The sequence below is a fragment of the Panthera leo genome, chromosome D4 (genome assembly GCF_018350215.1).
Source record: "Panthera leo isolate Ple1 chromosome D4, P.leo_Ple1_pat1.1, whole genome shotgun sequence".
Lineage (NCBI taxonomy): Eukaryota > Metazoa > Chordata > Mammalia > Carnivora > Felidae > Panthera > Panthera leo.
In genome coordinates, this window is record NC_056691.1 from 16,781,611 (window position 1) to 16,795,538 (window position 13,928).

The 13,928-nt window shown below is 39.1% G+C and overlaps 1 protein-coding gene across 1 annotated transcript in view; it reads right to left on the reverse strand.

Moving 5' to 3' along the window:
• TRPM6 (transient receptor potential cation channel subfamily M member 6) overlaps positions 1-13,928 on the reverse strand; it is a 201,257-nt gene that overhangs the window by 28,534 nt on the left and 158,795 nt on the right. The window contains exons 30-32 of the mRNA XM_042912014.1: positions 7,854-8,989; positions 7,558-7,670; positions 2,968-3,091 (exon numbers count right to left, since the gene is read on the reverse strand). Coding sequence (XP_042767948.1) covers positions 2,968-3,091; positions 7,558-7,670; positions 7,854-8,989 — 1,373 coding nt within the window. The remainder of the gene's footprint in view (positions 1-2,967; positions 3,092-7,557; positions 7,671-7,853; positions 8,990-13,928) is intronic.

Below are 13,928 nucleotides of genomic sequence, written 5' to 3' on the forward strand. Positions count from 1 at the left end.
GATACCTGCAGAGTCACTGGCATATAGTAGGTATCCAATAATAATTTAATTATTGGATTGGATTAATTCTGAGAATAATGCTTGGGAGTCCCTCGCTAAATGTAGGAGAAAACAGTTGTAATTTTCTCCCCTAATGATTTTATGCTGAAAATACACACACACACACACACACACACACACACACACACACAAAGTGCAAAAAACCCATTGGAAAAAAACCATAAAATGTCATACGTGATATTTTTGTAATAGCATAAAATTATGATCAATATGGTTTCAATGTATTAAAATACATTAAAATTAAAATACCTATAGGAAAAGTTAAAAATAGACTTTACATTTTCATAGCTAAATTCCTCAGAACTTTTCTTTTTGTATTTGACGAGAGCTTGTATTTAAAGAGAGCTGACAGGGTATCACCCAACCCTCAAATTTTTTTTTAATTCTTTTTCTTTTTAAAAAAAAAAATTTTTTTTTTAACGTTTATTTATTTTTGTGACAGAGAGAGACAGAGCATGAACAGGGGAGGGGCAGAGAGAGAGGGAGACACAGAATCTGAAACAGGCTCCGGGCTCTGAGCGGTCAGCACAGAGCCCGACGCGGGGCTCGAACTCACAGGCCGCGAGATCATGACCTGAGCCGAAGTCGGACGCTCAACCGACCAAGCCACCCAGGCGCCCCTTAATTCTTTTTCAATTAATGCTTAACACGGACACATTTCAAAAAAACAAAAAAAAAAAAGAAAAGATTCTTAATTCAGATTAACCAAATCTCAGTAAATGTCAGATTAACTAGACACACGGACTCAGCCTATTTCCCTACATCTTGTCTTCCTTTCTGATCACTGGACTCAAGATTCTTTTCCAGAACCCTCCTGCTACCTGCATCTTTCTCTAGTTGAAATTCAATGGAAATAACTTAAATAACTTGGGGAGGGGAGTGAGTGGAATGGGTGGGGGCGGGGGGTCATCCCAAGGTTCAGACTTCCGGCTGTAATAAAAGTAAGCCCTGGCGAGGTAGTATGTAGTGTGGTGACTGTAGTTAACAACACTGTATTGTGTATTTGAAAGTTGCTGAGAGAAGAGATCTTAAAAAGTTCTCATTACAAGGAAAACAAGTGTAACTATGTCAAGTGATGAATGTTAATTCAACTTGTTGTAGTAAACATTTCACAATATATATGTACGCCAAATCATTACATTGTACACATAAAACTAATACAATGTTACATAGGTCAATTACATCTCAATGAAAAAAGAACTTGAATAATTTAAGAAAGATATATAATAATTTAAATATCGGTTAGACTATTTATAAAAAGTATAATATATAATAAATATATTTTATTTTGCATACTACATATATAATATCAAATAAGATATATATATAATATCAAATATATATATATATTTTTTGAGTCATATCTGTAGATGAAGGGAGTTCTGAATAATTTCTAATATCTCTTTCAGCTGGAGTCCACTTGATTCTCAGTGAGTTAGTAGACAATTGAGTATTTTAAAATATAAACCAAGGTTTCTCATCCACCAGTATTTGGGGCTGGATGATTCCTTGTCAGGAGCAGAGAGACTGTCCCATGCGTTGTAGGATTTTTAGCAGCATCCCTGGCCTCTACCCACCAGATGTCAAGAGTACCTGCACCTTCCTTACTGGTGACAACCAAAAATATCCTTAGACATTGTCAAATGTCCCAGGGAAGAGAGGTAGGAGGTATAGAAAATAGCCCCATGGTTGAAAACAACTAACCATAGGACAAAGCAAGGTTTTTAAAGAAGCATAATAACAAAGATTTCAAGACAGTATCTATTTGTACCTTAAGTTTAGTCTTTCAAGTAATTCTAAATCTGTATGAGTCCTGGGTCACATAGTTCCTTCTGTTTAAAAATTAGTAAAAGGGAGTGTGAGGAAGATGGTAGCAGAGTAGGAGGACCCCAGGCTCGCCTCTTCCCACGGCCACAACTAGGTAACTACTGAATCACCCTAAATACCCCAGAAATTGACCCGAAGACCATCGGAACAAACTCCATAACTAAAGGTACAGAAGACGCCACATCAAAGAAGATATTTGCACACCCATGTTCATAACAGCATTATTCACAGTAGCTAAGAGGTGGGAACAACCCACGTGTCCATTGATGGACGAACGGATAAACAAAATATGGGTGACAACCGCATTTCATCTTGCCATGGTAGCCATGGAGGTGCCCCACAGAGATCTTGGGAGCCCTGTGTTGAACATGACCGAGCTACAACATGGTGGAACCCGGGTCCCTGCATCCCTACACGGAGGGCTGCCTGTCAAACATTAGCACCGGGCTTTGCTTAGAAAAGAATAAACCTCAAATGTGTGAAAGAATTAATAAGGGTCTCTTATTGTGTAATGCAGGACGTTCCAAGTTCTGATCATTGCTACCAATTCTGTTCATAATCTGCCCTCATTTTACCTGTCCAGCCTTATTTCACATTCTCTGCCTGCCTCATAGTTTTCATTTGTAGCCTGTTGATTCATCTTTTCTCCTCTGCAAACACCATTAAGAGACACTTGCCCATGGATTAAATGCTGTATGACAGCAGTAATAAGAAGTCATCCCACTGAGTTCTGTGCAAGGGTCCGTATCAACCTCTCATGAACCTGAAGAATTTATAACATTAGACAACCCCCCACTCCATACAGCAGACTGAAGTACAGTCTCTGAGCCAGGTTTAACAGCTCTGAGTATGAGACTATCTACTCCTTAATTTTTCTTTCCTGGATCGCAACAACTATTTCATTAAATGAATGGAAATTTTGTCCTTTCCATCAAAGTTAAAAATCGAAAAGAGCTATTCTCCTCAATGGGTGTCGCCACCCTCTCATTCTCTCATCTCCACTTAGAAGAACATTAGGGACTACCACTGGTCTGCGGGTAGTGTGAGGAAACTCCTACTAGAGTCAAGACTGTTACATACTTATCTGACTATATTTGGACACCGTAAGCCAGTTCTTGCTGCACTCCTCTTCTTCTGAGATGTTACTTTCTCCTGGCTCGGAATTCAACTGGTCGTTTGGGGAGCAGGTATCAACCATTATGACCTGGAGGGAAAGACACTTGTTGGAACATCGTGACATTAATCTGAAAACATTTTGAGCCATTAATGTGACTCAGAGAGGGACTATGGTGAGCAGCAGTGGTTGTTAACATTGGCTTCACATTTTAGAATCACCTGGAAATCTTTGAAAACTCCTATCAGCCATGCAGGCAGGACATAAGCACCCATGTAATTACTATATGTGGCCATGACAGAGAACTGGGGGGGGGGGGGGGGGGGGGGGAGGGCAGCAGTTGTCAAACTTGAGTGTAAATCAGAATCACTCAAGCCTATGCTAAACCACAGATCACAGGGTCCTACCTCCAAGATCTGTGACGCAGTAGGTCTAGAAGGAGAAAGAATTTGAATGTCTGATAAGTTTCCAGGTAATGCTAATACTGCTCATAGGAGACCACAATTTGAGAACCACTGGCACAGAGCAAAAAAATAATAAATAAAATAAAATAACAAAATAAAATAAAACAAAATAAAATAAAATAAGGCTTGGATGTAAAAAGAGCTTGTGTTGGAACACTAGATTTGTCACTTAGCAGTTTTGTGAAACTGAAGGGTGCCTGGCTGGCTCAGTCAGTAGAGAGTCCATTACATGAACTTGGACAAATGTCTGTGAGTCCCATTCCCTTTGTCATTAAAATAACAGGTAGCCAAGAGGTACCTGGGTGGCTCAGTCGGTTAAGCATCTGACTTCGGCTCAGGTCATGATCTGATGGTTCATGGTTTTGAGCCCCACATCAGGCTCTGTGCTGACAGCTCAGATCCTGGAGCCTGCTTCAGTTTCTATGTCTCCCTCTCTCTCTGCCCCTCCCCTGCTCATGCTCTGTCTCATTCTCTCTCTCCCTCTCCCTCTCTCTCTCTCTGTCAAAAATAAATAAAACATTTAAAATAAATTTTAAAAAAATAACAGGTAGCCAACAATAGTGGCTGCCTTATGTACTAACCAGAGACAGAGAAGAAATAAGGTATATTGACAAAATACAAAGAAATAAACAAATGCAAGTTATTAGTACCTGAGCCCAGTTGCAATTTCTAGTTAAATTCTGGTCATTTTAATCATTGCAAAAAATAAATCTACCAAATTCATATTTCATAAGATTCCAGCAACTCATAGCATTTTCCCTGAAAGAAGAGTCATCTTTACCAAGCTAAGTCTCTTCCTGCAAAAGATAATTTTACATAATTGTCTTTAAACTTATCTCTTTGCTTTAGCTTCTCATTCTAAAAAGAGCTGAGGTGCTTTTAAAAATGCATCCAGGTTATTATACGGAAAAATGAGGCAGAACATTAAGATCAGGAAAGGTGAAGTCCTATGGAATGCTAACTCAGAAGTAAGACTTCCTAATAATAAAAAGATTCACTAATAAAATGTGAAAATGTGAACATAACATATTGGAATTTGTGGGATATAGTTAAAACAATGGTTAAAGGGGATTTTATACCACTAAGTACCTGTATTAAAAGACAGTCTCAAATCAATGACCAAAGCTTCTTTCTTAACAAACTAAGGTGGGGGGGGGGGGTGGAAAGCAAATTACACCCAAAGTAAACAGAACAAAAAAAAAATAATAAAGAGCAGAAATCAATGGAATAGTAGTCAGAGACAATCAATGAAAACAAGAACTGGTTCTTTGAAAAGATCAATAAAGCAGATAAACCAGTAGCCAGATTGATCATGAAATGAGAAGAGAAAAACACAAATTTCAAATATGACAAATGAGAGAAGCGATGTCACTACGGACCTCCTAGACAATAAAGGGATAATAAAAGAATATTATAATACTATAATGCCAATAAATTCAACAACTTAGATGAAATGGACAAATTCCTTGAAAGAGACAAACAAATAAAGCAAACTCCAGATGAATCAGATAGCCTGAATAGCCCTCTATTACAGAAATTGAATTTGTAGCTAAAATCTTTCCCACAAAGACGGTTTCATTGGTTAATTCTACCAAATAATAAAAGTTGAAATAGTATCAACTCTATACAAACTCACCTAGAAAACTGAAGAGAGAATACTTCCCAACTCAGTCAGTAAGCCCAGCATCACCCTGATACCAAAACCAAAGACATTACAAGAAAAGAGACCTAGAGACAAATATTCTTCAAGAATACAGATGCAAGAAAATCTTATTAAGATTTTAGCAAAATATAGCATACAAAAAAGATAATACATCATGATCAAGCAGGGTTCATCGCAGCCAGGTTGATTTAATATTCTAAATAGTAATTCTATGTTATAAAACTAAACAATACAATTAATTATAGTAACATAATAAGAAGGAAAAACCATTTGTTTAAATAAATAGGTGCAGAAAAAGCACTTGACAAACGCTGAGATCTACTAACATAAAAATTCTCAGAAAACAAGGTACAGAAGGGAATTCTTTAACTTGATAAAGGGCATCTACATAAAAAGCTACAGCTAACACTGTATGTACTAATAAAAGCCAAATGTTTTCCCCCTAAGAGCATTGACAAGGAATGGACTCTTTTTTTACCACTTTTATTCAGTCTATAACTAGAGATTCTAGCCAGTGTAATAAGGCACGAAAAATAAATAAAACACATCCTGATTTGAAAGAAAAGTAAAACAATCTTCATTTGTACGTAACGTGATCATTTATATAGAAAAGTCTGCAGAAGCAACAAATCTACTCAAATTAATAAGCTTAGCAAGATTGTAAGATAAAATAAATATTTTAAAAGTATATTTGTATATACCACCACCAAATAATCAGAAATTATTTTTTTATAATTTCATTAATAATAAAGTAAAAAATATTAAGTACTTATGGATACATTTTTTAAAATATGTGCAAGAACTGTACACCCAAAACTACAAAATGCTGCCGAGAGAGATTAAGGAATATCTAAATAAATAGACATATCATGCTCATAGATCAGAAAAGTCATTACTGTTAAGATGCCAATTCTCCCCAAGATGATTCACAGAATTCTACTCTCCCCAACAAGTTTCTCTGTAAAAATTGTCAAGCTGATTCTAAGTATATGTGGAAATACAAAGAAACTAGAATAGCCAACAAACAAACAAACAAAACCTTTGAAAAGGAAGAAAAACTTCAGCAGACCTATACTATGTGATTTCAATATTTAATATAAAATTATAGTATTCAATATACTGTAATTTTATCATAAAGATAGACATATAGGTAAATGGAACAGAATATATCCAGAAATAGATCTACACATATTATGAACACACATGGCCAATTAATTTTTGACAAAGGTGCCAAGGCAACCCAATAGGAAAAATATAATCTTTTTACCCGAAAATACTAGAAAAAATTGATATTCGTATTCAAGGAAGGAAGGGAAGAAAGAAGAGACAAAGAAAGAAAGGGGGGGAGAAAAAAGAAAAAAGGGAGGAACCTCAATCCTAACCTATCACCATATACAAAAATTAACTCAAAGTGGGCTAGAACTTAATATAAGAGCAAAAACTATGAAACTTCTAGAAGAAAACATGAGAGAAAATCTTAGTGATCTTGGGTTTTGCAAATTTTCTTAAACATGATGCAAAAAATATAGACTGAAAAAAACAAGCAAGAGACTTCATTAAAATAAAAAATGTATGCACTTCAAAGTACATTTATGAAAAAGCAAAAGGCAAGCCACCAAGAGAAAATATTTATAAAACATATATCCAACAAGGGGCTTATATCTAGAAAAAAACTCTGACAACTTAATAATAAGACAACCCAATTTTTTTTCAGTGAACTCTACGCCCAAGGTGGGGCTTGAACTCATGACCCCCCAACATCAAGAGTTGCATGCTCTACTGACTGAGCCAGCCAGGTGCCCCTCAACAATCCAATTTTTTAAGTAGCATATTTAAACAGACAGGTGACCAAAAAAGACATATGGATGTCAAATAAGCATGTGGAAAGATACTTTGCAGCACTAGTCGCCACAGAAATGCAAATGAAATCACTGTGAGATACCATTACACAGCCACCACGACGGCTAAAATTAAAAAGACGGAGCATACTAAGGATTGGTGAGAATGTGCCCCACCGAAACACTCATAAACTACTCCTCAGAAACTGGTGAGAATGTAAAATGGCACAGCCACTTGGAAAAGCAGTTTGGAAGTTTCTTCTAAAATTAAACAAATACTCACCATATGACTCTGACATTCCACTCCTAAATATTTACCAAAGAGAAACTGAGACATATGTCCACACAAAGACTTGTGCACAAATGTTCATAACAGCTTTGTTTGGAATAGCCAAAAACTGAAAATAACACAAGTGTCCTTCAGCATGTGAGCTGATAAATGAGCTGTGGCATTTCCACTCTGATGACTCTTAAATCTTCACTCCTTCCAGTACAGTGCTATTTTCTCGCGTGCCTGGCACTTTACAATAAAGAGAAACCAAAAAAAGATAGGCTACTACCTCTACTGCCAATAACATGAAAGACACTTACTGGCACCTGTAGCCCTTGTGTTTTCTTCTTTTTCTTTGACAACCTCCTATCCTTGATTAGCATTTTTGTCCTGATCCATGCTGACTGCCTGATCTCTGAGGATCTTGAAAGATCTGTAAAGGAAAGCATTTGCATGAAAAAGTTTACGAAGATTGTACAGGGAGCCATTTGGTTTTACAGACAGCTGAGAATGGGGAGCATGAGAATGTAGTTAAAGATCATTGACCTTTAAAACATAATAGCCATGCATAGAATTTAATAGTTTATTTTTTAACAAAAATAAAATCACTTCTTACTTTTAATCCTACAGATCTTCAGTTTCTCCTCCTTGTGGAATCTCAAACTATGACTCCGAGTGAAGGGCCTATCTCTGCGGAAAGGATTGATCCAAAAGGATGTGTTTGGCGGCAGCCATGGTCCCACTTCTGAGCAATCGCTACTCTGGGCCAAGCTTGATGAGTTATCAGACAGGGATCTGGCCCGGATCTGCTTCTGGCACTGGTCATTCTCCTCACCGCTACAAGTGGAGGCCAAGCAGGTTTGCCATTTTTTCTTGATGCTAAACACACCAGTTTCATCACCTTCTGAAAATGCCCAGTTCACATATCCACCTCCAACTGGCATGCTCTCGGCTTGAGAAGGGAGGGGGGTCACTTGCGTGGGTGCTGGTGTGCAAATCAAAGTGGGTGGAACTTGCTCCCCCTTGTCTTCTCTGGCTGGTGTGTGAGCAATTGACTCGTACTGTTCCTTGGGTTCAGCCACTGAGCCCTGAGCTGAGATACCTGGGGTCTGCCAAGTCAGATGAACAGGGACCTCATTCTGGGCGACCTGTTCAGTTGCCATCACATCTATACCTGCTTCCATAGATGGTCTGAACAGGGGCAAGTCAATTTCCTCAGAAAAAGGAACTTGCTTTAGATAAGAGGGGACCAGAAGAAACTGGCCATGCTTTGGGTGTGTTTGTGTGTAAAGGGACACTCCAGAAGCAACTACACTAGTTTCCGTGTCTTGCTTTTCCTGCTCATCTCTTACATTTGAAGCCTTTCCCTGAATGTCTGTAATCTCAAGAAGGGGTCCCCTCTGTACTCTCAGGGTATGCTGACCTCTGGCCAGGCTCCGCAGCAAAGAAGGAGGCATGCTATAATACTGATATTTCTTCTCCCCAGAGATCTCCATGCTGCCTAGAACCCCTGCACAGATGACATTGCTCCAGCTGTGGGGAAGTTTTCTGCAAGTAGAATGCTTTCTGTTGGCCAGGAGAGCCTCATCCTCTTGTAAGGTGTCAACAGCAGAAAGGACTTTTAGGGTATCCACCGTTAGGGCAGAGAGGTCCTGCAGGTGCCCCACTTGGCTGTCCAAGGACAGTAAGGAGTCCTTTATAAAAGACACTTTTTCATTCATTTCTTTCAGCTGGAAGTACATCTCTGTAACCCTGATGGTAAAGGGATGGAGAAAACCAATAAACGCATTAAGCTAAGAAGAACTTTCCTTGTTCTTCTCCCATCCTACTTCCAGCCTTAGGAGGCTCCTCAGCCTAAGCTGCTTCCCCAAGTTAGGTGAGTCTTCTGCCTTCTCATCCCAGGTGATCTCCCCCCCTCCTATAATTCCCACTAGCTCCCCAATGAGGAAACACTACAAATCTGTATTTCTAGCCCTTATTTCTAACATTTCAGAACCACATTTCCAGCTAGTTATCCCTCCAATTGTTCTATCCATCAGCCCTATTGTATTCATTAATATATTCATTAATTTGCATGACAAACATCTGAATATCTCCTACTGACAAGCCCTATGTTACTTCGGATACAGAAAAAAGATCTTGAGGAAGAAGCCAGAATGAGAGGAACAGAATAATCAAGTATGTAATTAGAAAAAAAAAAAAAATTATAGATCTTAAACAACAACAACGAAAATCCAAGTCTAGAGTTCAAATAGGCTTCCCAAGCTGCAAGCAAAACCCATTCTAAGAGACCTACATTCAGAGAAAGCCTCAGCCAAATTTTTAAAATTATTTTGAAAACTTTAACCCAACATTATGATGTCTAGCCGTGGATTCATGTAAAAGCAGCACAAGACATTTTCAGCTGGAAGAGTCAAAAGTAAATTGCAAATCGAATCTAATTAAATGTATTAATTGACTTAGAGACAGAACGAATGAAGGAAATGTTGGTTAATATTATCTGTATATTTATAAATACCTCCAAATGGGGATGGGTTTTACTCTGTGCCCCCAGAAAGAGATATGTTGATGTCCTAATGTCCCAGTAACTTGTAGGTTGGGACTTCATTTGGAAACATGGTCTTTACAGAGATAATCAAGTTGAATTGAGGTCATTACGGTAGGCCCTAAGCCACTATGGCTGGTATCCGTATAAAAGGGAAATCTGGACACAGTGAGAAGATGATGTGAATATACACAGGGAGAAAGCCACCCTAGGACTTCAGTGATGCATCTACAAGCCCAGGAATACCAAGGATTGACAGTAAACACCAGAAGCCAGAAGAGGCAAGGAAGGATTCTCCACTAGAGGCATCAGAGCAAGCATGGCCCTACCCCTACCAACTTCTTGATTTTGGACTTGTAACCTCCAGAATGGTGAGACAACAAATTTCTGCTGTTATAAGACACCCAATTTTTGGTACTTCATTATGGCAGCTTAGGAAACTACTTCCATCTTTCTAAGCTTAACAATTAATACAATAAATTACAAAATGTATCAGACTTGGTTACAAAAAATAAACTCCTACACATAAAAATATAACACTTCAAAATAAATGGTAAGTTGGAGATTATTCTAACAAATATGATGAGGTGTTTGTATCCTTCGATAAATCAAAACTTTTATGAATTGTTATGGAGAAAAAATTAAGAAGAACCCAAAGGATGTGAACAGACAATTCACAAAAGACAAAATATAAAAGATAAGGAAATATGGTAAAATATTCACACTCATTAGGTATGCAGAGAAATGGAAATGAAAACAACGATGAGCTCATCTACACTGTAACAACATTTTTTTAGCCTCGCAAATGATTAAAATAACTCTATGGGGACAAGGATGCCACACTGGGCCGTTCAATTAGGCAATGTACATAAAGAGGCTATAATTTCACTATGCTAAAGGTGATAGAGATATTCTCTACATTACGAGATAGAATATCATGCAGCCGTTAAAATCATGTTTACATTGTTAACAGTAATTTCCTTTGGCTATTTCTGATGGTAGGCATGGGGATGGGATGTTGTTATGTTCTGTTGTACACTTTTAAATTTGATATAAACACTTTGTAAGTCAAGCAAAAGTAAATGTAAAATTATGTTTATACATAATGTTTTTACTTATTGAAGAAACGTTTTGGATGTGTAAGGGGGGAAGGGAGTAAAATACAAACTTGTATCATTTTATTTATTTATTTACTTACTTATTTACTTATTTATTTTAAGTTTCTTTGTTTTTGAGAGACAGAGTGCAAGTGGGGGAGGGGCAGAGAGAGAGGGAGACCCAGAATCGGAAGCAGGCTCCGGGCTCCGAGCTGTCAGCACAGAGCCCGATGTGAGGCTCCCTCGAATTGCAAGATCATGACCTGAGCCGAAGTCGGTCACTTAACTGACTGAGCCACCCAGGTGCCCCCAAACTTGTATAATTTTAACTAAAAAAAAAAAAAAGTACATATACACATACATACATACATACATATATGACAAAATGGAAAAAAGAACAACATTTTCAGAGTGGGCTCTGGCTTATGACATATTTTCTTTCTTTTCTTTCCCTGTTTTATTCTTTTATTTGGATAAGCGAATATTCTGAGCAAATTCTCTATAATGAAAATCTTTGATAAACAGAAATAAAATAGTGGTGCCTGAGTGGCTCAGTTGGCTAAGTGTCTGACCCCTGATATTGGCTTAGGTCATGATCTCATGGTCATGAGATCGAGTCCCATGTCAGCCTCCATACTGGGCATGGAGCCTGCTTAAGATTCTCTCTCTCCCTCTGCCCTTCCCTGACTCACTCATAATCAATCTCTCTCTCTCTTGATCTCAATCAGTCAATAAAGTTAAAGAAAAAAAAAAAAAACCAGCAAGGGAGGGAATCTTATCCAATTTCATGGCTGACACGACCATATGCATGAATTAAAAATGATCCCCAGGAGGGACACCTGGGTGGCTCAGCCAGTTAAGCATCTGACTCTTGATCTCAGCTCAGGTCATGATCTCATGATTCATGAGATCAATCCCTGCACCTGCTATCAGCACAGAGCCTGCCTGGGATTCTCTCTCTCTCTCTCTCTCTCTCTCCCTGCATCTTTCTCTCTCTCCTTCTCAAAATAAATAAATAAACTTAAAAAAAAAAATGATCCCCAGTCTTATGTGGGGACTGGAAGAAGGAGTGATTATACTATGGAGAATTTAGCATTCGGGTGCAACAAGCACTTGCCAAAATAGTGTGAGACTTTCCCTCTCTAGAATACACCTCAAGTCACATGGATCGAGACATCCTCCACTTCTTTCTGGGAGCTTAGCAGATAGGAATTAAACAATAAAGAGGGTGGTATTTTCTGTGTTTGTTACATGTGGGTGGACCCCTCTCTTTCTTACTTCTGCTATAGAATTCAACTTCTGTAACTCAATAGAGGCTTCATAAATGCTTCCTGACCCTCTGGAGCCTGCAAAACTAGAATTGGCAGGGATGATGACGGAAAGAGCACAAAATATATGTATATCCCTTTCCAAATATGCTTAATTAGAGCCTCTCCATCTAGCGCACTGTTTCATCTGATTCAAAAACAGTACAGTCTGAACAGCAGTAATGGAGGCTCATTAAGTTCCATTAGCAGCAGTCCCATCGAACGGATACAATAGAAGCCAGCAACCATTCACGGCGACAGGTAACACGCTACAATAGAGACCTGTTAGACAAATAACCTGGTCACCCTCACGTCGGGTCCTCTTGCTTTTATGGGCACTGTTTATTTCAAAGCATTATGTCCTGTGAAACATATTTTGATTATATTCCTCAGCCACCAACTGCATTAATTTAATCTAAACTTTCAGTCGTTCTTACATGTAACATAAATTCTTATAAGTTTAGTTTCCCCTGTGCAAGGTTTTGTTTTTAATATAAAATTCATTGCCAAACTTTTTCCCATACAACACCCAGTGCTCATCCCAACAGGTGCCCTCCTCAGTGCCCATCACCCACCCTCCCCTGCCTCCCACCCCCCATCAACCCTCAGTTTCTTCTCAGTTTTTAAAAGTCTCTTATGGTTTGGCTCTCTCCCTCTCTAACTTTTTCTTTTTTTCCTTCCCCAAGGGAAGGCCGGTATGGTTATTGTTTAACTGTGGGTCTTTGAACAAGATGTTTTAATAAAATAAGGTTATAAGAAGTATAATTATAGCCATCATGATAATCGTAATATTTACCGAGTGCTCACTATGTGCCAGGCACTTTACAAAGACTCTACATAATTATTTTATTTAATCTGCATAACAACCCTATAATGTAGGCATTACTTTTATCCTTTTCATAAAAGAGGTGGAGCCGGTCAAATGGTTGGGGATAGAGGGAGGCTTCAAACCCAGACGGTCTGACTCCACATCCAGTGGCATTAACCCCTGCACTCTGGCACCTCTGGGCAACTCATCGGGGATCTAGACAAAGTTCTCACGGGGGCCTTTGAGGCCTAGGAAGGGTTAAACAAATTACACCAAAGTTTCCCACGCTGGGAGGTATTCACAGATGTTCCTCAGTAAGGTTTCACAGCACAATACTGACAGGACCTGCTTAAGTGGTAACTCTACTGAGTCGCCATGTGGCTTGTTTTAAAATGCAGCCCTTCCAGGTAAGATGGTGGCGTCGTAGGAAGGACCCTGTGCTTGCCTTGTCCCTCAAATGCAGCTAGCTAAATATCAAATCATTCTGAACACCCAGGAAATCTATCTGAGGAGCAAAAGAGGCCACATCATGGAAGGCAGGAGGTACAGAGACACGATTTGGGGGAGAGAAGAATTGCCAGCGCTGCAGAGGGAAGGGAGCTGCGGTCAGGGACAGGAGATAGAAAGAGAGAGAAAGAGACTAGAACACAGGGCATTGCACCAGAAAAAACACGTCCCCGTAACCACTGACGGGGAAAGCAAGAGAGGCTGATTATCACAAGTCTTTACAAGGCAGCGGAGCTCAGTCTGAAGTTTGAGAAGTCTGTGGCATGGCCAGGGTGGAGCCTGGCAGGCACAGAGGTGCTCCTGTGGAGGAGGGCAGAGGCCCGAAGCAGACAGTGGTTTCTGAGTATCCCCTGGGTCACCCTGGGAGAGAAAGTCCCCCTTCGTCGAGTGCATTTGGGAGAGGCAGCACTGCCTCTCTGGGAACGAA